Raw genomic sequence first — 25,764 nt, forward strand, 5'->3', positions numbered from 1 at the left:
GTGTTTCTCTGTGTGAACTGTCTCATGCTTTTCACTTTGTTCAAAAAGGAGGTTTTCTCAGACAACCAGAATCTACACCCCTTGTTTGCACATTCCCTGCTTGTTGACTCAGTGCTGTTGATATTGACTGATCTTGTAGTATTGCAGTTTTATTTCATATTTCAATTTGTAATAATTCCTGATGTCATTTCCTCACATAAAAAAAATTATAAATACTACACATATTGCCCTTCTCTCCCTCCATCCCTGCTGTATACCTTCTCCACCTTTGCAGCTGCCTGTTGGTCACTCCTCACTCTGCTTGGGAATCCCAGCCTCCTCATCTTGTGGCCTTGACCTCAGCCAAGTGGGTTGTGCCAGATTTACTGTGACTAAAACGCTCAATAAACCTTTCAATATGTTTAATACTTGGGTGTTCTTATTCTTAGTGAAAGTAGCAGAGGAGTTAGTGGGATGTTTACAGAGTTAGAGGACTCACACAGCCTTTCTCTGTCCTGCTGTCTGAGAAGTGAACACTAAAGCTGGCCTGGACCAACAGGCCCTGGAGTCCTGCAGCTCCTCTCTCAGTTCCCAGAGATACCAAACTCTACCCTGTAGGTCGTTGTTATGTAACAGATTGTAATGTTTGCTCTTAACAAATAACACATTGTGTGATTTTTTGTCCTACAACACAACATATTCCACAAAGTTCAGTAAAGAGAATCCTATTTGATTACATCATGCTAAAGCCTGTCCACTTGCAAAACAGCAACAACACAGTGAAAAACATATTATGATTCTCTGTGTCTCTATAAGGATACTCAGTATTATCCCCCAGCGCTTCACACATTCGAGCAGGGGGACCTATTTCATCCACAACAAAACATCTTAATTAAACTCCATATTAATAATAAATGAAGTCTTCACTAAGCTTTCATGGATATTAATTAAACACTTGAGAGTTTCAGTATTGACATCTTTTTCTATTGTTAAAGAAGTTCAACAATGTTTTTAGTCAGAGTTAAGGAAAAGTTCAACTTAAAAATCTTTTTTTTACTTTGTACAAAAACGTCCTCCACAATGCCCTCATGTTTGCGTAGGTTTCCTGGATTGTGGTCCGATTTTCTCCCACAATCCAAAAACATACTTGTAGGTTACGTAGTAAAAGAAAAGAGACACAAGGCTTCACCTGTGGAGCCTTCTTCAGGCTTCACACCTGAAAAGGGCTCCACAGCCGAAATGTTGTTACTTTTCTTTCCTTTTTAGCGTTGATTAAACCTTTACAGTACCTGTGCCTCTGCAGCCTACACATGCTGACACAGCTCCCCTACTTTATCTACCAGTATGTGTTGGGACTGTGGGAGGAGATCGGAGCCCCCAGAGGAAAACCACATGAACATGAGAAGAACATGCAAACTCTACACAGAGAGCACCCCAGGTCCAGACTGAACCCAGGACCCCAGCAATGTGAGCCAGCAATGCTCACCACTGCACCACCCAAGACAGAACAAGTGATCGGGAAATAAAGAAGTGATATCACTCAGAAGATCTGGCTGGTAAAGAACAGTTCAGTAAAACAAAATTACATAATACCTAAAAAATATGGTGAATTTTTCAATTGTGTTCATATACCCATCGGAAGACAGATATAAATTGAAAGTGTCTGTGGTAGACAAGTCTTTGGAGGGACTGCAATAACAAGGGACCTTCCACTAGAGGGTGACATTTATCAGTGAGGGGTTAAATTCCATATACAGTACATGGGTGTAATAAGTGAGGCCTAGATATATAAAGGGCTTTTTAATTTTTTTAATTCTTAATAGGATGCTAATGGACAGTTGTCTTCAAAAAGTGCAGGAAACTGTCACTAAAGGACCAGGGTTATCTGAAGCATGATGTCTTCTAAGCCCATAATGAGCGTCGGCTTCAAAATGTGGTCGAGATGGAAGAGTGCCACCTACCTGTCTATGACCACCACTTAGAGCTGCACCCTTGTGCTCCTTAGGGGTCCATCAAGCCAGTGCTGACCATATCCCATGTCTCAGCCTGAAGGGCTCGATACTGGGTCCCCTACTGGGTCGATACTTCCACAGGGCTCGATACTGGGACCCCTACATTTCAGCATTTACATGTTTCCGCTTGCTCAGCTTTTAAAATCACATGACCTCAACTATCATTTCTATGCTGATGATACTCAAATATACATCCATACCAAACCTGACACCGATGTGACTGTCTATCTAATTGCATCTCTGACATAAAAACATGGATGACTCAAAATTTCCTTCATCTTAACTGTGACAAGACTGAAGTCATGCTTATTGGCACCCCCCATCAACTTCGTAAAGCCAATCCTGTAACCCTATCTGTAGATGGTTCTGTACTTCAGTCTAAATTGAAAAACTTGGGGGTGATATTTGATTCAGGCTTGTTTGACCCACATATGCACCTTATGCCCACCTACAAGGCTCTGCATTGCTTGGCACCTCAGTACCTGTCTGAGCTACTATCATCCTACTCCCCACTTTGAAACCTTTGCTCTTCTAATTCTGGTCTCCTAGCAGTCCCCCAAGCCCGTCTACTCTATAGGTGACAGTGACTTCTCCTGTTATGCCCCAAAACTCTGGAACTCTCTCCCCAAGGATATCAGAGAGTCACCTTCTCAAAACCTTCTTTAGCAGAGCCTTCACTTAACTGGTTCTGTTCTTTACCCCTCTGCTCCTACTGTATTCAGTACCTCCATCTACTGTGGCCTCCCATTGTGTATTCTCATTGTGCATATGTTGTATTTTTTCATTGTTGTTGTTATCGTTCTGTAAAGCACTATGAGAAGCCATATGTAAAAGTGCTATATAACATCATATTATTATTATTATTATTATATATGTATAATTTCAGGTCACACCTTGAAATGGTTATGACACTAAAGGGCAAACAATATTATATGTAGAGCACATAGAGATCTTACAGCCCAAAGTTGTCTCCCATGCTTGATTCATTTATTGTTGACAGGTTTCAATGGATTTCACATCAAAGAATTAGTTTGTGCATTTTGTCTTACGAGCAAGTTAGGAAACAAGAATTTCGATTCCTGTAGCAATTTAAAATTTGGTTAGACAGTGTATCTTGGATTGACATGTAATTGCGCTCTTAGTGGTTCCCAATTAATGAAAACAAACTTGCTCTCAAAGGGCTCAATTGGATTTCTCAGCAGTTTGGCAATATTCAAAACATCATTCCTCAGAGAATGTCGATTTGCAAATTAGACGAGTACTACAAAAACGCTGTCTTTGGACCAGTCTCTGAAAATACCGTACAGTGTATGCTGTTTGAAAATACTATGTTTAAGGTAATGCAGCCTTTAAATGATACATATTTAATATTAGACTATACAATATAATGATTAAATAGGCACATAAAGAATGAAATAGACACATACACACTTTTTAAATGTGCATTTTGGTCATTACTCTACGATTGATTTTTACTTCCAAGAGTAACAGAAGAAGTATGCAGTGAAAATGTTTTTATAAGACACATTGTTATGGGTCATTGGTTTCATCTGGAGAAAAAAACATGATAAAGAATATTGCATGTCTGATTTCCTTACATTTATTTACATTACATCTGTGATGTGTTTTCTAATCTTTTCTTTTTACTGTAGGTTATGGAATATGATTGAAAATACCACACAAGATAATGTAAGCACTGAAGACATTTTTTTGATTCCCAGCTTAGCTGTTCGCCAGCTGAGGATGGCCGTGGTCCAGGTGCTGGTTGGCGTTTTTCTCTGTGTGAACTGTTTCATGCTCTTCACTTTTTTCAAAAGAGAGATTTTTCGGACAACCACGCGCTACATTTTGTTCTCACACTCGTTACTCAGTGACTCCGTTCTTTTGGTTCTGACAGATCTTGTGATATTGCAGTTTAATTTAAATATCCTGCTTCCTGTGGAATTGTGTATTGTATTCTGTATGATTATGGAAATTGTCTCCCGCACAACCCCGTTCATCATCACTGCGATGTGTCTGGAGCGCTATGTGGCCATCTGCCTGCCACTGAGACACGCGGACATTTCCACCCTGAGGAGAACACTGGCTGGAATTCTCTTCATCTGGGCTCTTAGTTCCTTGTATGTCATTATTGATCTCTTCATTTTCACTGCTACAGCACCTCCAAGTTATTATGAAGAAAAGACATTCTGCAGCTATGAAATATTATTACTGACAGAATGGCACAAGTACATGAGAGCCGTTCTGTCAAATTTGGATTTTGTTGTAATAGGAATCATCCTGGCATTTTGTTATATTAAAATAATGTCAGCAGCAAGAGCTGCTTCAGGAGATGATAAAAAATCCTCATCCAAAGCTCAAAAGACTTTGCTTCTGCACACAATGCAGTTGCTGCTCTGTTTAATTGAACTATTGTGTCCCTTTGTAGAGATTGCTGTTTTGGAAATTGACTTTCAGATTTTTGTAACTGTAAGATATTTCAATTTTATTGCTTTTACATTGGCTTCCAGATGTCTCAGCCCTCTTGTTTATGGTTTAAGGGATGCAGAATTCTTTAATACTCTTAAATATTATGCATGTCTTAGATTAAATAAAACAGTGTCACCCCACGTTGTATATACATAGTAAAGCTGTAAAACACTGTTTTTGAGTTCTTCTAAGAAACTACAGGTATGTAAGAGTCTCTATTACATATATGATCAGTGAATAAAAAATTCTGTCATTTTAAAATAGCATTTTTCATATTGATTGTATAATATAGGTATTTAGAACAAACCCAATGAATTAAATAGCATTAATTACATAAAAATACATTTAATACTTCACATAGGAACCAAGAGGATCTAGTAGATTTAACAATATCACTAAAGCAGGTGAAATGGGAAGAGTATTTTCCAAATGGATAAAATACTTGCCCCAGATACCATCTGCTAAAGGAGAATTTTCCATTGTGCATAAGAATTACAGAAAAGTGAAATTGTGTATATTTTTCATTTAATGAAAGTAATACAAAAATAAACTTTACATTAGCATTTGGCATTAAAGTTTTCAGCTAGCAAGGGTTATCGATTAAGAAATATATCTACTGTATACAGCTGCCTGAGAAGACTATAGTTTTTCTAGGCCCACAGGCCTCTTCTCTGTTCCTAGAGACACAGCTGCTCTGTATCACCTCCTTCTCCCACAATTAAGAGCAGCACATTAATTAAACAAATACTGTCTCATCACCTAATGAGTGTTTTAACTCATAATACTGCACGTAGTTAACTGGGTCAGAATCTGGGTTTGGGTCATGTTTCTCTAGATTTTGTTATTAGAACTTCATGACAACACAACATTCTTAAGGAAATTCGAAAGAAAACGTAAATTGTCTCCCGCACAACCCCGTTCATCATCACTGCGAGCGCTATGTGGCCATCTGCCTGCCACTGAGACATGCGGACATTTCCACCCTGAGGAGGACACTGGCTGGAGTTCTCTTCATCTGGGCTCTAAGTTCCTTGTATGTCATTATTGATCTCTTCATTTTCAGTGCTACAGCACCTCCAAGTTATTATGCAGAAGAGACATTCTGCAGCTATGAAATATTATTACTGACAGAATGGCACACCTATATGAGAGCCATTCTGTCAAATTTGGATTTTGTTGTAATAGGAATAATCCTGGTATTTTGCTATAGTAAAATAATGTCAGCAGCCAGAGCTGCTTCAGGAGATGATAAAAAATCCTCATCCAAAGCTCAAAAGACTTTGCTTCTGCACACAATGCAGTTGCTCCTCTGTGTAATTGAACTATTGTGTCCATTTGTAGAGATGGCAGTTTTGGAAATTGACTTTCAGATTTTTATACATATAACATATTTCAATTTCCTTACTTTTACATTGGCCTCCAGATGTCTCAGCCCTCTTGTTTATGGTTTAAGGGATGCAGAATTCTTTAATTCTCTTAAATATTATGCATGTCTTAGATTAAATAAAACAGTGTCTCCTCACTTTGTAAACACATAGTACAAGATGTAAAACATTGCTTCTGAATTCTTCTAAGAAACCTTGTAAAAGTCTCTATTGCATAATATTTTCAGTGAGTAAAACATTCTCTTACCTTTAAAATTGCACTTTTGGATATTAATTGTAGAATAGAAGTTTTTAGAAAAAGTCCAATTAATTAATAATATATCAATTCAATAAAAATACATGTAAAACTGCACTGAGGAACTATGGTAAGTGGATTTGGTGCATTTAACAATATACAGTAACTAAAGTAGGTCAAATGGTAAAATTATTTTCAAAGTGGATAAATAACTTGTCCTGAATACCATCTCCTGAAGAAAAGTAGTTCGCTATGTGTAATATTGACATAAAAAATAAATGTATGCAGATTTCTCATTTAATCAAGGTAAAAAAATCAACATTACATTGGCACTCATATGTAATACTGTTATATATAGTAGATTAAATTGAAAATTATTATAATATAAACATCAATAGATTATTGTGGAAATTATTTGAGCAAAATAAAATGTATTATTATTATTGTAGTTGTTCTTGTTGTTTTCAATTACATCTCCAGTCCGCTGTGATTTAAAATGAGTGTAGCGTTTTACATTAAATTACAATAAAATGTGAAAAGTACTGCAGAAATGGCCTGTAGCATAACTGCATTATGAGAAAATATGATACAAACTCAAAAAGCTCAGCTCCATTATAGCTATCCACAATGGTTGCCCACATTTATATATTGCATAAAGTGTTTAAATTGACACTGAAGTACATTGCTCTTTGTGAGTGTATAATGTGTATAATGTTTTCAACTGGTAAGGATAGTCTGTTAAGAAATATATACAGTACATGATATATTAAGCCTGAGAAGTGAACACTGTAGCAGTTCTTGGCCCACAGGCCTCTCTCCTCCTCTGTGTTCCTAGAGACACAGCAGTGTGTCAGCTGCTCCGTATCACCTCTGTTTTCTCCTACAGTTAAGAGCAGCGTTAACTAAGCATGTATACTCTCTGATCATGTGTCTCTCAACTCATTGTACTGCACATAGTTTATTGGGTCAGCACTCTGCACCATAAGTATTAATGTTCGGTTCCCAGGAGGTAGTAAAAGGTCACTCATGTTCTCTTGTTACATGTAATGGAAAACCCTGATGTCCGCATAATATTACAGTGTTGTTGTAAAGAATGTTTAAAAATAAAAGGAAATGACTCAAATCTCAGATCATTTTTCAGTAAAGAAATAGATATGTGGCACACTAACCCAGCTCATGAAAAAGCATGAAAATTCAAAAAGTCCTTCCTCCTGTCTGCCTGCATCCCAGGAGATTCTAGCAGCCCTGCACAGCCTTCTCTCCTGGAGCCTGGCCCAGGAATCCCAACTGAGCCTGACGGCCCACGTTACTGGTCCCTGGCAGCGGATTTCTGCAGACAGTGTTGCCTCAGACTGGCTTTGTGGCAGCCTCTCTCGTGCCCGAGGACAGTGAGCTGGCCCAGCCCTCTCGACTGTGGCACTCCAGCTTTTGGGTCTTTTACTTCATTCAGCATCTGCCCCTATGTCCTGGGGCGCGGCGCAGGTTGTAACACATTTACCTTATTGTAGGAGCAAACTCTGAATGAAAAAATAGTGAGAAAGTACATATTTAAGTCTGCTTAATAAAAGGAAGATTCCCAGCGCAGTCTTGACTTGATTATTTTTCTTATTATATATTCTACTACACAGCTGAGAGAAAGTATGGAAAATGTGTAATAACCTCTTTAATTTCTTTTACTTAGCACATATTCTTTTAAATATAAAGTTCTGTATAACCCTGAATAATGTGTGACAGCTCTGGAGATTAGCTGAACATGCTGTTTAGTTATCAGCTCACTTGTGCAGAGCTGCAGGATCACAGGTGTCCAGTAAGTTCATATCCAAAGGCCAGCCTCCCCATCTGTATGCATAGTATCAGTTCTAGAGGCACAGAGACACTGTCAGTTTCTCTATGTCTCAGCACAAAAAGGTGCTGTGTATTGTAGCAGTCCCCCTTAAAATCCCTCTGTACAGGTGGTGCTGCAAGAAGAGAAGCAGTAGACTGTGACAGCAGCTCACTCGTTCATTGCACTTTTAGGATATATGAGTGTTTCTATCACTCAGGCAAAGGCAGGGAAAGTAGCAAAATGGAGGGATGGTGTGCAGAGCCTACTGCTCAGCTATGGGTTTGATGTGAGAATGTGGGAAAAGGGAAAGGGGAACCCATTTCTAGAGGACGGGAAAATGGAAGTGAGTCTGAGAAATTGGCGATGTCAAGGCCAGGTGCTCAGGCTCCCAGGGGTGCTGAATTCTCAGCCCAACATCAGCAGTGCTGGGGTGCAGGAGGTAGAGTGTTGCACTGTGGGTAGGCTGGCTTAAGGGTCCCCAGGGTCTGGGTGAATCATTCTTCCAGGCCAGTGCCTTGCAGATATAGGGGCATAGTGACTAGCACAAACCGATTTCCACGGGCGGTCTTCCAGTCCCTCTTGGTGCTGCACAGAGTACTGGTACCTTCTCAATCCATCTGGCCACATGCCCCTCTGGCTCTTAGAAGGACATCAAACAGCTTAGTGCCAAATGGTCAGCGAGGATGGTGAATGGTAGGCTGCTGAATGATGCATGAAGTGCTCTACAGCATCCACCACTGCTAGTAGCTCTCATCATGTAATGCACTAATTCTGCTCTGTTTTGGTAAGGGCTCTATTGTAGTAAACGATTACCCTTTCTCTATCTCCCAGGTTCTGCAGCACCGATTCTGTTGTCGCTGGATCAGTGTCCATGATAAATTGTGCCACTGAGTGTGAGTTCACCCAGGTATGCTGGTGTAAGACAAGACAGATAAGATAAGACCACTTTATTAGCCAAATACGGTTGCTTGCATTAGGAATTTATATTTTCGCATAACCCAGCTTGATCTCCATGAGACACACAGACAGGGAGAGAAGCTTGGGGTCAGAAAGCACGGTCAGCCATTTATAGAAGTTAAGGGCCTTGCTCAGGGACACAACAGAGTAGGATTCCTCTGTCAACTGCTGGATTTGAACCGGCAACTTTCCAGCCATAGGTGCAGATCCTTTGCCACAGTGCCACCGCTCCGCCCACTGCAGTGTGTTGTGTAGGGTCACAAAGTGGAGTTAGTAAATGGCCAGGCCCAGGAAGGTCCTGAACTGCTTTGCATTGACAGGAGTTGGCCAGTCTCACACAGCGCTCACCTTAATGTTTTTTTGGGGGCTACCCCTGCCCCACTCACACAGTGGCCCAAGAAAGAGAAGGTTTACAGTGGAGCAGATGATGTTTGCGACGGTGCAGCTTGAGCCCGTTATCTTCTCAAGATCCAGTTCTCCAGAGAGCATATCCAAAGACTCATCGATCCGAGGCAGCAGGCAGGAGTGTTTCCGGGTCACGGCATTCAGCTTTCGATAATCCACGCAAAACCTCCAACTAGCATCCTTCTTGGGAAGCAGCTCCGCTGGCCTCCCTGGTATCTCAGCAATGGCGTGCTCGATGGCTATTTGCTTCTCTGGGTTTAGGTGGCAAGGTTGCTGTCAGAGTGGCATTGCATTGGCGGCCCTGTAGGGGTGTTGCACCATATTAGTGCAGCCAGGGTCCTGCTTGGTCACTGCCAAACATGCTGAAACCATTGTAAAAGCTCCCAGACCTGTATGTATGTAAAATAATATCCCAAAATTACTGGATGGATTCTATTAAGATCATGGCTGTGAAAGTTATCTTTATAAATTAAGAAACGGAATTGTATTTTTTATTATGCCCCATGCAACCCCAAATCTTGTTGTTACTGTCAAAAGTACGATTTACATATTTTCAAACTATTTTAAGAAACATTGAAGTGGTTGGTCCACTGTAGGATATGTTCTTCATGCCAGAATTTAGGCTGTGCCATTTAATTCTTATGACTATTCTGAGTACTGAATAGGAGAATTAATGATTTCTCTAGAATTCCCTACTTTCTCAATGGACATGATGACATTTAAACACACAGTCAAATGTTATCTCCCATGCTTGATTCATTTTTTGTTAACATATTTGAAGATAAATAAAAATCTTCTGCAATGAACGTCTTATCAAAGAACTTGTTTGTGCATTATGTCTAACCAGCAAATTAGGAGACAAGGATTTCTACTTACGTAGTAATTTAAAATTCAGTTTAAGACACTGTATCTAGGGTTGACTATTTCTTAGTGGTTCCCACTGGATGAAAACAAACTTGCTCTCAAAGGGCTCAATACGATTTGACAGCAGTTTGGAAATATTCAAAACATCATTCCTTAGAGAATGCAGATCTGCATATTAGGCAAACATGTCTTACTTCAGACCAGTTTCTGCAAATACTGTATGTTGTTTGAGGATACTATCAGATTATTATTTAAGGTAATTCAATATTAAATGATACATGTTATACAATACAAGAAAATAAGAAAATAGGTACATAGAGAATGAAACAGGCACTTCCACACTCAATTTGTATGTTGATCTTTACTCGGTGCTTTATCATTACTGACAAGTGTAACAACAGAAGTCTGCAGATAAGTAATATTTTTCTGTCTTATTCGACACAATGTTTTTGGCTGTCATCGATGTCATTTGAAGAAAAAAACACGATAAAGAAAACAAAGGAAATTACATGCATGGTTTCCTTACAGATACATTTATTAACATTACATCTTTATTGTGGTTTCTAATTTTATCTTTTCTTCTTACCGCAGGTTATGAAATATGATTCAAAATACCACACAAGATAATGTAAGCACTGAAGACATTTTTTTGATTCCCAGTTTGGCTGTTCAGCAGCTGAGGATGGTCGTGGTCCAGGTGCTGGTTGGCATTTTTCTCTGTGTGAACTGTTTCATGCTCTTCACTTTTTTCAAAAGAGAGATTTTTTGGACAACCACGCGCTACATTTTGTTCGCACACTCGTTACTCAGTGACTCAGTTCTTTTGTTATTGACAGACCTTGCAGTACTGCAGGTACATTTTAAAATCCTACTTCCTGTGGAATTTTGTGTTTTAATCTGCATGATTATGGAAATTGTCTCCAATACAACCCCATTAACCATCACTACGATGTGTCTGGAGCGCTATGTGGCTATCTGCCTGCCACTGAGACACGCAGACATTTCCACCCTGAGGAGAACACTGGCTGGAATTCTCTTCATCTGGGCTCTTAGTTCCATATACGCCATTATTAATCTCTCCATTTTCACTGCTACAGCACCTCCAAGTTATTTTGCACAAAAGACATTCTGCAGCTATGAAATATTATTACTGACAGAATGGCACAGCTACATGAGAGCCATTCTGTCAAATTTGGAATTTGTTGTAATAGGAATAATCCTGGTATGTTGTTATATTAAAATAATGTCAGCAGCCAGAGCTGCTTCAGGAGATAATAACAATTCCTCATCCAAAGCTCAAAAGACTTTGCTTCTACACACAATGCAGTTGCTCCTCTGTTTAATTGAACTGTTGTGTCCGTTTGTAGAGATGGCAGTTTTGGAAATTGACATTCAAATTTTTGTAACTGTAAGATATTTCAATTTTATTGCTTTTACATTGGCTTCCAGATGTCTCAGCCCTCTTGTTTATGGTTTAAGGGATGCAGAATTCTTTAATGCTCTTAAAAATTATGCGTGTTTTAGATTGAAGAAAACAGTGTCTCCTCACTTTGTATACACATAATGGAAGGTGTAAAAACATTGTTTCTGAGTTCTTCTATGAAACTTTGTAAAAGTCTCTATTGCATAATGTAGAGAATTCTGGTTCTTGGGCTTGTGCCCCACTATGTCCCTCACCGCATGGGCTCGAACCCGGGTCTCCGGCATTGTTCAACAGCAGTATTGCCAGCTGAGCTAAAGAAGACCTTCCTCAGTCAACATCCCTGTCATGCACAGGGGCGTATTTGTTACACTATGTTCAGTGAGTAAAACATTCGGTCATCTTTAAAATTGAACTTTGCATATTGATTGTGGAATAGAAGTTTTTCGAACAACCCCAGTGAATTAAAAAATCGATAAATTAAATAAAAATACATGTAAAACTTCACTGAGGAGCTAAGTGGATCTTGTACATTTAACAATATCACTTATGCAGGTCAAATGGTAACATTATTTTCCAGGTGGATAAAATATTTGCCCTGAATACCATCTCCTGAAAATTATATTCAGTTCCAAGTTCCATGAACGGTTCGCTGTGCATAATAATTATATTTAATAAAGGGAAAAGTCTCAAATTTCAGTTTTTTTAAAGAAGTGACATATGAGAACACATTTCTGATCTTAAAGCATAACTTTTGTTGTTTATTGCGACAGTAATAATATTAATACTGCATGTGTAAAGCACTGACACCAAACGCAATGCTTCAACTTCCCAGATTCCTCAAGCACAGAAAGCTCAGCCCTGTTTATATCCCCACACTGCCTTCCTGCAGGTGTCTGTCAATCACTCCAGCTCAAAAAGCCCATTCTGAGATATTCAACAGAAAAACACTGAGTGTCTGCCCTGAAACACTGAACATTCTTGAGTGTGAAACTTCTACATAGCCTTAAATCGAATATATCATTGTATTTCAATTGAAAAACTCTTATCAATTTTAGTGTATTGCTGAAGATTGTTGTTTCTTAATTTTACAGATTTATTTCTACAATAAATATATACAATAGATGCACACTATTTTACATCCATACTGTCACATACTGTGAGTATTAGTGTTTCCTTACAGTAATCCTGCCCCTAATGTTAAACAGTTATTGAAACATTCTTGTTCTGCCTTATTGCAGCAGCAACCTTTGAACCTTTGAATAATTATGGAACTACATCTTTAAATCTACAGCCTTGACTTCACCTACACAGCTGGGAGAAAATATGGACAATGAATGATAACCTCTTTTTTTCGCTTATTTTGTATTATTAGTATTATTACTTTTTAGCTCCTACTCACAAGCCAGCATACATATGGTACAGATTGCTGACACAATAACCTAAGTGCAGCATGGTGAGTTAAAAGACAGGTGATCAGACAGTATACTTGCTTAGTTAATGCTGCTCTTAATTGTAGGAGAAGGAGGTGATAAGAGCAGCTGACACACTGCTGTGTCTCTCGGAACACAGAGGAGACGAGAGGCCTGTGGGCCAAGACTGGAGTTAGTGTTCACACTTCTCAGCAGACTGCAGATGATGGAGATATGAAAGCAGCAACTATAATTATGCACTCTTACAGTATGTTCAAATAATTTCCACGAGAATCTATTTTATTCATGTTTTCCATATTAGTGCCAATGTAAAGTTGATTTTTTATTACTTTGATTAAATGAGAAATATACAGACATGTATTTTTTTCTGTAATTATTATGCACAGCGAACCGTTCTCCTTCAGGAGATGATATTCAGGGCAAATATTTTATCCACCTGGAAAATAATGTTACCATTTGACCTGCATAAGTAATATTGTTAAATGTACCAGGTCCATTTCATGTACCAGTTTAACATGTATTTTTTTAATTCATTGGGTTTGTTCGAAAACTTTCTATTCCAGAATCAATATGCAAAATTCAATTTTAAAGATGACCGAATGTTTTACTCACTGAACATAGTGTAACAAATACGCCCCTGCGCATGACAGTGGGTGTTCAAAAAAATGTTTCTAGAAAAAGTAAAGAGCATGAAATAGTTCACACAGAGAAAAACTCCAGTTAGCACCTGGATAACCATTATCTTCAGCTGGAGAACACCTTTGCTGTGTGTAAAAAAAAAATGCTTACATTATTTTCTGAGGAATTTTGAATCATATTTCACAATCCAGAGTAAATGGAAGAGGAACGTTTAGAATAGACATCATAATGTTAAGAAATATATCTGTAAGGAAATCAAGAATAAATGTAATCTTGTTTTCTTTCATCTGTCTTTTTTCTTCAATATTAATTATGAGATTATTTAATTGATATTGTGGTGCATAATAATGATATAATATAATAATTGCAATAATAATTAGTGTTTAATATGAAAAAGTACTTTGATATGCAGACTACCTTTCTTGCACTTGATATTAAAGATCTAATACAGAGTAAATCCAGAAAAAGCAGATTTAATATACAATATTGCCTGTTTTCAGAATTTATTTTTTCTTTGCTTTGTGTGACAATAAATGTGTATCATTATATATTGTCTACATTACATAAACACTCTGATCCTGAAACAATATAAGGTATTTCCAAACAATATTTGTAATTGTAATTTTGTTAGCCATATTTATCTTACTTACAGATTTAAATTCTCTGAAGAATGATGTTTGGGTATTTTCCAAGTGCTGACAAGTTTAAAAGAGCCCCCTGAAAGCAAGTTTACAGGATACAATGTGTAACCCAATTTTAAATTACTTCATAAAACACAATCCCTGTTTCCAACTTTACTATTCACACAACATGCACAAACTAGTTCTTTCACCTGAAAACCCTTGCATAGTTCACAAGGAATCTATCACCCACAACTGACGACGCACTATCCAAACAGATGTAACAGCTATCTTTCTAAAACATTAGTTTGTATTAAGAAAACAGCTTGTGGAGAAGACTAATATTTCATTAGAGGGGATGCATTTAGTGCACCAACGAGAAATCAAGGTCAATACTGGCCATGTGTGCAATCTGTTGTTTTGGCTCTGTAGATCAAGCAACTGAAGTGCTCAGTATTTAAATGACAAAACCCTCATTTCTCTTAAATTCAATATTTTACAGATGGGAAGACATGTTCAACACACAATGACAAGCTGATGTGAAGATTGCAATCCCTTCCGTCTGTTTTGTAACAGTGGGAGTCATTCTCCTTTACACATTTGCAGGAATAATGTTGGAGGCCAGGTCAGTCCCCTCTGACAGAGCTTCAGCAACAAAGGCCAGGAATACAGTGCTGCTGCACGCAGTTCAGCTGAGACTGTGTCTCACATCCTTCCTGTATGGTGTGATAGAGGCCTTGTTAGCAAGGATGGCTGTGTCTGTCTTCATTCACCTGCGGTACCTCAACTTTGTTGTTCTTCTCATCCTGTGATGATGTTTAATCCCACTTAAATACAGTCTGAGAGACAAGAGCCTCTGCCAACTATTTAAATATTATTTTTATGCTGCCTAAAAAAGTAAGACCCATTTCAAACAGAATATAATACAAGCCTGTCAGTTAATTTAGCCTTCTGATATATGATCTTAGAAGAGAATTACACCACTTGAGGCAGTCACCCATCTGAAATCAGGTCATTTGAACTATATTTTAAAAGCAGAGTTCCTCTGGTAAGTAAAGCTGATTTTAATAAATGTTGATGTATCTTTTAAATAACTTTTTCCAACAGGAATATTTTAGTCCTTCCTGCTGTGCTTATAAAGATTTAACACACATTTTCAGGGTAACTGTGAAGATTTGTAAGGATTCTGCTGTACCTGTGCTATGTATTTAGACTGATTGCAGAACAGCAACTTGACAATGACATCCATATTCAAAATTTGTGCATCAGTGTATGGCTCCTCATTCAGTGTTATCCTCATGTTCTTCACATGTTTAGGTATGGGGCCTATTTCATCATAAGCAAAACATCTTAATTAAACATGGAGCTCGATATTAATAATAAATGAAGTCTTCACTCCCTTTTCCTATAAATTAAGCACCTGAGAGTTTCAGTACTGACTCCATTTTAAGGTTAAAGAAGTTCAACAATGTTTTGCTCACAGATAAAGAAAAGTTCATTCTAACTTTTTGTTTTTGGATGACACTCTTGTGGCTGAGCTCACCCAAGGAGGAAACAGCTACTACAGTGTGAGAGACAGCCTCTTCCTGGCTTTCTGCTCTTTCATGTATGACATCAAAGGCATCCTACCTAAATGATTATTAATTAACATGGACTCATGTCCAGTATCTGACCTCTGGCCCTGTGGGGATGAGTATCTTTACAGACTAATCCTTGTCACTTAAACACATTATTACATAGAAATCCATTGGCTTTATTGGTGGATGATGTGATGGGTAGGCTTCATTTTTTAAAATCTAGGTTGTAAATCTTAAATAACTAAATATATGCTGTAGCTGCAACACCGGAGTTGAGTATTTCAGCACTAGAAGCACCATTACAAGAATCAACATAATAACTAACCCTATGTGCACAAAAAACATTTTCTATGGATTTGTTCAGCACAAAACCAGGGATTTACATGGTTAAACCTAAGTGTCCAACTCCTGCTACAATTATGGCACATTTTCTTACTCTTAAAAGTATCTATATCTGAGGAATAGCAGAGAAGAGTAGATTAGAGTAGTTTATTGCCATATGTACACTTAAATTGGAATTCTTAATTCCAATAAACGGAATAAACGGAAGAATCTGACACATTAGACAAGATTATGTTAATGTTGTGTTAGACACTTCACTGGATGCAAAACATTTACCAGACAAAAATAAAACAAACATAAATAACAAGAGGCTTTCAAAAGGCTGATCCTGTACAGAACATGCCCCATTCATGCCAGTTCAAATTTAGACTATGCCATTCACGAAGAGCTATTCTGAGTACTGAGGGGCAGAGTGATTGATATGAAAATGTAATTTTTTTTAACAGGAATTTAAAAACAAACTCAAAGGCCTATGGAGACACTTTCGGTTGTCCAGGTCACACCTTAGAATCTTTGGTTTAACAGAGGCAAACAGTTCTCAAATTAAACTGGAAGCACATTGCACATAGCACATCCCAAATTGATCCCATGTGCTTAATTTATTGCTGACAGATTCCATATGAATTCACGTTTCTTTCAAGGGTTTTCACATCAAAGAACTATTTTGTGAATTTTCTGTAATTACAAATTAGGAAACAGGCCTTTTGTCCTGCATGGTAATTAACACTTGGGATAGACTTTGTATCTTGGGTTGACATGTTAGTTGGTTGTGGTTCCTAATTAATGAAAACAAACTTGCTCTCGAAGGGCTCTAGTGGATTTGTTAGCGAAATATTCAAAACATCATTCTTCAGAGAATGTAGATCTGCATGTTTGATAAGTATATAAACACTATCTTCAAACCATCTTTGGAAAAATATCATATATTGTTTGAGGATAAGAGTGCTTAATGAATGTAATGCAATATTAAGTGCCACAAAAAATATAAATCGTGCTTAATTTCCTTATAGATTTGTACACCTGTGAAGTGTCTTCTAATCTTTTCTCTTCATCTTACTCCAGGTTATGAAATATGATTCAAAACTCCTCTCAATATAATTTAAGCACTGAAAACTTTTTTTTGACTGCCAGTGTTACTGTTCAACAGCTGAAGACGGTAATTGTCCAGGTGCTGGTTGCGATTTTTCTCTGTGTGAACTGTTTCATGCTCTTCACTTTTCTCAAAAAAGAGTTTTTTTGGACAACCACACGCTACATTTTGTTCGCACACACCTTACTGAATGACTCAGTTCTTTTGTTATTGACAGACCTTGTGGCACTGCAGATATATTTACATATCCTGGTTCCTGTGGAATTTTGTATTTTACTCTGCATGATTATGGAAGTTCTGTCCCGCACAACCCGGTTTGTCATCACTGCGATGTGTCTGGAGCGCTATGTGGCCATCTGCCTGCCACTGAGACACGCGGACATTTCCACCCTGAGGAGGACACTGGCTGGAATTCTCTTCATCTGGGCTCTTAGTTCTGTCTACGCCATTATTGATCTCTTCATTTTGACTGCTACAGCACCTCCAAGTTATTATGAAGAAAAGACATTCTGCCATTATGAAATATTATTACTGACAGAATGGCACAAGTACATGAGAATCATCCGGGCACATCTGGAATTTGCTATAATAGGAATAATCCTGGTATTTTGTTACATTAAAATAACAATAGCAGCAAGAGCTGCTTCAGGAGACAATAAAAAATCCTCATCCAAAGCTCGAAAGACTTTGTTTCTTCACACAATGCAGTTGCTCCTCTGCTTAATTGAGATGTTGTGTCCCTTTGTAGAAATAGTTGTTCTGGAGATTGACTTTCAGATTTTTGTAACTGTAAGATATTTCAATTTTATTGCTTTTACATTGGCTTCCAGATGTCTCAGCCCTCTTGTTTATGGTTTAAGGGATGCAGAATTCTTTAATGCTCTTAAATATTATGCATGTTTTAGATTAAAGAAAACTGTGTCTCCCCACTTTGTATACACATAGTGACAACTGTAAAACACTGTATCTGTGTTCTAACAAATTATGCAAGGTTGTTCAGTGAGTTAAAGATTCCATCATCTTTACAATTGAATTAAGCAAACTGAAGAATATAGGTTTTTCATAATAAACCCAATTGAAATATTAGACTGTGTTATTAAAAAATACATGTAAAACTGCATTTGCAAACTAAGTGGCTTTAGTACATTTAACATAAATTACATTTTAGTATATTTAACCATATTACTAAACTATAAATCTATTTTTCTAATTAATAATCTAGTTGTTCTAAATACTGTATCAGGAATGAGGAGTGTTCACTGTGCATAATAGTTACAGAAGCTCACAAAATTATGCAGCATTATTTATCATTTAATAAAAGTAATACAAATCAACATTACATTGACAAAAACAGTATCTAAAACATCAATAAATAGATCCTCAAGGAAATTATGAACAAAATAAATATTTGTACTTTTTGTATTATTGTATTATAATTTCACTATTACCTCTAATTTGGTGGAATCTGTTGAAATACAATTATTTAAATTTAGTATAGAGGCTGTTTCTCATTCGAGGACATTAAGATATAGTAGTGTCCTGTAGCAGGACTACAAAATATGATACACAGTAAAATAGCTCAGGTGCTGTTTAAAGAATCATTTGAGATCAGCTCAAGTTAAGCATCCTTACTTACATCAAAGCAATTAGCTTCCACCCCCTTTTTAACATTAGCACATCAAGATTTGTAGCCCAGCTTTAAATATTGCATAACTTCATGTATCTATATCATTTATATTTACACTGAAGTGCGTTTCTCTTTGGTAGTCAAGCCTATGGTTTCCAGCCAGCACAGACAAGCCTTTCAGAACTATACTACACATAAACTTCTGTGTTCATGTTTAGTTTTTTTCTCATTCTCCTCCTTCTCCTTTTTTTTTTCTTCACAGGTTGCTGTTGAATAAGACAAAACAAGAACTTTTCAATTATTGTTTAATATTAGGAGCATGACCAGGGTTAGGGAAGGGTCATACTTAAGTGACAGCTGGGAAATATGTAAAACACTGTGCACATAATAAATACAGGTAACAGCAGAAAAAAAATGTACTATTAGTAAACAAGACAGGGTGGCACAGTGGTGTAGAGGTTAGTATTCCTGCTTTGCAGCACTAAAGAACTGTGTTCAACGCCTGGGGTGCTGTCTTAACGGAGTATGTATTGTAATGCTCCCGGGCTTCGCTGATGGAAAGAAACAGTCCGGAGGCTCTGGCGCAGGTTGGCAGGACATTTATTGAAGATGCTGAGGGGGCTTTCACACACAGCGACAGGGGAAACACAGCACTGCACCACACCCACACAGTCACAAGAGGGAGAGGGCGTCTACAGCCCTCGTCCCACTATATACAGGCGGGTAGTCCCGCCCCTCAGCCGCCGTTCCCAGTCTGCCTTGCGTGCGCATGGCGACAGCGCCCCACGTGGGCGCTACAGTATGTTCTCATAAGAAACATGACTCTTCAACAGTGCTCTGAAATAGATCAGAGATTTTAAAATGTAATACATTTATAAATTCAATTCAAAGATTTGTAGAAGTTTCAAAAATATAATACTTTGAGTAATGACCTGTTATTACAGGTCAGACATGTCTGGGTGCTTTTAATGTAAAAGAACTTTAAACTGGAGTGGATAAGTGGATAGGAGTATAAACCCTATAATTTATTGAAGACAACTGAGGATGTTTATACAAAGGTTTAAACTGTCTAAGAAAAGATTAAAAGGAGCATCTCACTACATCGTTTTACATCACCAAAGCCACAAAACCTTTACAGAAAACCTTTTATTAATACCGTATAATAATACGGTATTTTTGTAAAGAACAGTTTAAATATATGTTTAATAAAGGGAAAAGACTCAAATTTTAGTTTTTTTAAGGAAATGACATATAAGAACACATTTCTGATCTTAAACCATAATTTTTGTTGTTCATTGCGACAGTAATAATATTAATACTGCATGTGTAAAGCACTGACACCAAACGCAATGCTACAACTTCCCAGATTCCTCAAGCACAGAAACTCGGCCCTGTTTATATCCCCACACTGCCTTCCTGCAGGTGTCTGTCAATCACTCCAGCTCAAAAAGCCCATTCTGAGATATTCAACAGAAAAACACTGAGTGTCTGCCCTGAAACACTGAACATTCTTGAGTTTGAAACTTCTACATAGCCTCAAATCGAATATATCATTGTATTACAATTTAAAAACTCTGATCAATTTTAGTGTATTACTGAAGATTGTTGTTTCTTAATTTTACAAATTTATTTCTATAATTACTATATACAATAGATGCACACTATTTTACATCCATACTGTCACATAAGTATTAGTGTTTCCTTACAGTAAGCCTGCCTCTAATGTTAAACAGTTATTAAAACATTCTTGTTCTGTCTTATTGCAGCAGCAACCTTTGAACCTTTGAATAATTATGGAACTACATCTTTAAATCTACAGCCTTGACTTCACCTACACAGCTGTGAGAAAATATGAACAATGAATGATAACCTCTTTTTTTACTTAAAACTCATACGTCCAATAATAAAGTTCTATGTAACATTTAATAATGTGTCAAAGCTCTCGTTATTAACTGAATGCATTTTTGAAATGAGGAAAAATGCCTTTGTTTTTTTCAATAACATTGAGATGTTAATTTATTAAGCCATTTAGTTGGTATAAAAAAACTAGTGAGATCTAGAAAGTGATCAATGCTGTTTTTTATGTCTTTCCAATAGGACAGTGTTACGCGTTGCTGCCCGTCAGGATGACAGGGGCAGAACAGGAGAAGTTACAGACTCGAGATAATGGGTGTCATTGTCCAGGGTTATTGACTGACGCGCTACAGAATGGACTCTGCTCTTCCGGGACAGATAGAGGGAGGAGAATCAGGGGCAGGGCCTGGGGTCAGGCAGTTGGCGGGGCGGTCTGGCAAGGAGAGCACCAGAAGTGGAAGTTTGGAAGTGGTCCGGATTAGACGCGCTTTCAGAACGGTCTTCTCCGGAGAGCGGGCTGAAATGGACATGCGCTGTCAGGGCGGCCCAGTCCTGAGGCCGGGCTGAACCCGGTTCGTGATGTCAGGGGTGGACCACAGAGGACACACCAGGAACCGGGCCAAATTATAATAATAAATACTTTTCTGGAAACTCCACTCAAAGCGCTTTTACATGTAATGGGGACTCCCCTCCACCACCACCAGTGTGTAGCCCCACCTGGATGATGCAACGGCAGCCATAGTGCACCAGTACGCTCACCACACATGAGTTATCAGTGGGAAGGAAAACAGAGTGATGAAGCCACTTCATAAATGGGGATTATTAGGAGGTCATGATTGGTAAAGGCTAATGGGAAATTTGACCAGGACGCTGGGGTAACACCCCTATTCTTTTCGAGAAACTCCCTGGGATTTTTAATGACCATACAGAGTCGGTTTTATGTCTCATCCGAGCGATGGCACCTTTTTACAGTACAGTTTCCCCGTCACATTAGGGCAGTGGTTCTCAAACTTTTTGGACCAAGTACCACCCCTAATCCAACCAAAGCATTCCATGTACCACCTACAAGTCATCATCTCATAGGAACCCCAGACATTCTCAATGACCAACATGAGCGCGTGTGCACACACACTCACACATACATATAATAAATATTATAATAATAAACTTTGTTTGATATAAAAAAATGTGGCTTCTCAAAGTGTTTTACAGAAAAAAAAAACAACAAATAAAAATAAAAAAGCACCATTTCAGTGAGAGGGATGAGCCTGTTTAGTCGAGCAAAGCAGATGTGAATTAATTTTTCGAGCCTTGATACAATTCACAACAGTCTAACAGATTTTAAATCGTCAGGCATTTTCTTGACGGCAAAGGTCTCGCGGTGGATGTTGCAATGCATCCATTAATTTCTGGAGCAACCTCTAATTCATGCAACTACACCGCTGTGTCGGCTTGTCATTGCTCTAGCACCATCCGTACAAACTCCGACACATTTTATCCAGTCGATGCCATTCTCTTCGATAAATTCATTCAGAAGCTGAAATACGTGCTCTCCTGTAGTTCCTGTGGGTAGCGGCTTACAGAACAGAAAGTCCTCACGGGACGTACCCTCAAACTCGTATCTAACGTAAACGAGCAAATTGGCCAAATCGACTACAGACTCATCTAATTGCAGTGAAAAACATCTGCTCATCTAAACGCGCTCTGTCAGCGTACTTTTGATATAATCCTTCATTTCAATAATTCTATGAATGACTGTGTCTTTCAGGGGGGGCAGCAAGTTGAGTTGTTCAGCAGCTTTTTCTCCACACATAATAGTGTGTGGCTTACCTGCTTTAGCAATCCGCAAGCTTGCATTTTTCCACGTTTCTGTTTTTATTTCAGTGTTTATTTTAAGTTTTTATTTCATGCGCATGGGAGAGAAACACAGAGACGCTCGGTGTATTTTTCTCAAATTAACTTAGAACAGTTCTTAAATATTTTTCTGTTATTTTTCACGCTTTCCCGTGCTCACAAGATTACCAGCGTTCGTAGCACGCATTTCTATGCATTCCTGTGCTTACAACGTTGGCATTGTTCCAAAATCACGCACATTCTCCTTCCTCCCTATTTGCTGAAGATACAGTAGCTTTTTTTAAATACAATTGGTCACTTGCATCCGTAGCACGCATTCCTATAGAGTGGTATAGAATTAAAGAGTATCTCGTGTCCACTGAAGTATTAGCGCGCACTGTATCGTAGTACGTAGGCTGCGTATTCGACACATATAAAAATACAAAATATGAAAACCCGTCACGATTTTTCAGCGCACACAACACAGTTCCAGGGTCATTTGGCGTACCACCTGGCGGCACTCCGCGTACCACTCCCGGTACGCGTACCACAGTTTGAGAACCACTGCATTAGGGCCCACACAGACTGCAGGGTAAGTGCCCCCTATTAGCTCCACTCACCTCTTCCAGCAGCAACCTTAGCTTTCCCAGGAGGTCTACCATCCGCGTACTGACCAGGCTCACACCTGTTGTGAGTTGTGAGTTGCAGAGTGACATGGCTGCTGGCCATTGTACCCCATGTGTCCTCAAATCTTGTTGATTTTGTCCTTGTTGTTATTCGAGCTTTATGACAACTGAAATAAGAGCTCAAACTCATAAATCAAAAGATTTACTACATTACTGAATTATACAATTTTTTTTACTTTTACATTGGCCTCCAGATGTTTCAACCCTCTTGTATATGGTTTAAGGGATGCAGAATTCTTTAATTCTCTAAAATATTATGTATGTCCTATATTAAATAAAACAGTGCCTCCTCACTTTGTAAACACATAGTACAAGTATGACTGACATATTTTCAACCTCTTTCAGATCTCTTTGTCTTTGGAAAATGTGTTACATGTAATGCAAGATGTTTTTGAAGCAATAATTTTATCAAGCAGAAATAAACAAACATATATTTTAAGAGATATTCTAGTGGCTGGTCCTCTGTTGAATATGTTCTTTGCTTTCTACAGGAATAATATTTTAAAAAAGATTTTAAATGGTGGTATGATGATGTGCAACCTTGAAGGCCTGGAACATTTATGGGTTTAAAGATCAAACATACGGCATGTTAAATGGATTTAAACTCAGAGCTTGATTCATTTCTTGTTAACAGACTTGAAATGAAATAAAAATGTCATGCACGTCAAAGAACTAGTTTTTGCTTCTTTTCTAACCAGCAAGTTAGGAAAAAAAGATTTTCATTCATGTAGTAATTTCAAATTCGGTTAGACACTTAATCTTAAAGGGTTAGCTCTTAGTGGTTCCCAGTTGATGAAAACAAACTTGCTCTCAAAGGTCTCAGCTGGATTTGTCAGCAGTTTGGAAATATTCAAACATCATTCCTCAGAGAATGCAGATCTGCATATTAGACAAACATCTCTTATAAAAACAGTGACTTCAGACCAGTTTCTGAAAATACTGTATGTTGTTTGAGGATACTATCAGAGTGTTTTTTAAGGTAATTCAATATTAAATGGTACATGCTTTACAAGACAATAATAAAATAGGCACATAAAGAATGAAATAGGCACATCCACACTTTTTAAATTTGATTTTGATCTTTACCCTGTGCTTCATCTTTACTGACACATGTTACAAAATAAGTCTGCAGCGAAGTAATATTTTTCTGTCTTATTTGACACAATGTTATTGGCTTTCATTGAAGTCATTTGAAGAAAAAAACTAAATAAAGAAAACAAAGGAAACTACACGCATGGTTTCCTTACAGATACTGTACATTTATTAACATTACATCTTCATTGTGTTTTCTAATCTTATCTTTTCTTCTTATTGCAGGTTATGAAATATGATTCAAAATACCACACAACATAATGTAAGCACTGAAGATATATTTTTGCTTCCCAGCGTAGCTCTTCGTCAGCTGAGGATGATCATTATCCAGGTGCTGGTTGGTATTTTTCTCTCTGTGAACTGTTTCATGCTCTTCACTTTTTTCAAAAGGGAGATTTTTTGGACAACCACGCGCTACATTTTGTTCGCACACTCGTTACTCAGTGACTCCGTTCTTTTGGTTTTGACAGACTTTGTAGTATTTCAGTTTAATTTAAATATCCCACTTCCTGTGGAAATTTGTATTTTCTTCTGCCTGGCTATGGAAATTGTCTCCCGCACAACCCGGTTCATCATCACTGCGATGTGTCTGGAGCGCTATGTGGCCATCTGCCTGCCACTGAGACACGCGGACATTTCCACCCTGAGGAGGACACTGGCTGGAATTCTCTTCATCTGGGCTCTTAGTTCTGTCTACGCCATTATTGATCTCTTCATTTTGACTGCTACAGCACCTCCAAGTTATTATGAAGAAAAGACATTCTGCCGCTATGAAATATTATTACTGACAGAATGGCACAGCTTTATGAGAGCCATTCTGTCAAATTTGGATTTTGTTGTAATAGGAATCATCCTGGCATTTTGCTATATTAAAATAATGTCAGTAGCAAGAGCTGCTTCAGGAGATAATAAAGAATCCTCATCCAAAGCTCAAAAGACTTTGCTTCTACACACAATGCAGTTGCTCCTTTGCTTAATTGAACTGTTGTGTCCATTTGTAGAGATGGCTGTTATGGAAATTGACGTTCAGATTTTTATACATATAACATATTTCAATTTCCTTACTTTTACATTGGCCTCCAGATGTTTAAACCCTCTTGTTTATGGTTTAAGGGATGCAGAATTCTTTAATTCTCTTAAATATTATGCATGTCTTAGATTAAATAAAACAGTGTCTCCTCACTTTGTAAACACATAGTACAAGATGTAAAACACTGCTTCTGAGTTCTTCTAAGAAACCTTGTAAAAGTCTCTTTCGAATAATATGTTCAGTGAGTAAAACATTCTTTTACCTTTAAAATTGCACTTTTGGATATTAATTGTAGAATAGAAGTTTTTAGAAAAAGCTCAATTAATTAATAATATATCAATTAAATAAAAATACATGTAAAACTGCACTGAGGAACTATAAGTGGATTTG

General features: G+C 37.9%; 1 protein-coding gene and 3 pseudogenes across 1 annotated transcript; all 4 read left to right on the top strand.

Moving 5' to 3' along the window:
* Positions 1-3,653: 3,653 nt before the first annotated feature.
* LOC148830394 (odorant receptor 131-2 pseudogene) lies at positions 3,654-4,616 on the top strand (annotated as a pseudogene).
* A 253-nt stretch (positions 4,617-4,869) lies between these two features.
* Positions 4,870-9,528, top strand: LOC148830395 (odorant receptor 131-2-like). Its single transcript, XM_088922327.1, has 5 exons — positions 4,870-4,878; positions 5,396-5,947; positions 7,311-7,468; positions 8,737-8,812; positions 9,331-9,528. Exons 1-5 carry the CDS (start codon positions 4,870-4,872, stop codon positions 9,526-9,528), a joined length of 993 nt encoding a protein of 330 aa, XP_088778453.1.
* A 1,552-nt stretch (positions 9,529-11,080) lies between these two features.
* Positions 11,081-11,695, top strand: LOC148830396 (odorant receptor 131-2 pseudogene; annotated as a pseudogene).
* A 5,887-nt stretch (positions 11,696-17,582) lies between these two features.
* LOC148830397 (odorant receptor 131-2 pseudogene) lies at positions 17,583-21,300 on the top strand (annotated as a pseudogene).
* The last annotated feature ends 4,464 nt before the right edge of the window (positions 21,301-25,764 follow it).

This window comes from Atractosteus spatula, chromosome 7 (assembly GCF_055471065.1).
Source record: "Atractosteus spatula isolate fAtrSpa1 chromosome 7, fAtrSpa1.hap1, whole genome shotgun sequence".
NCBI classification, from domain to species: domain Eukaryota; kingdom Metazoa; phylum Chordata; class Actinopteri; order Semionotiformes; family Lepisosteidae; genus Atractosteus; species Atractosteus spatula.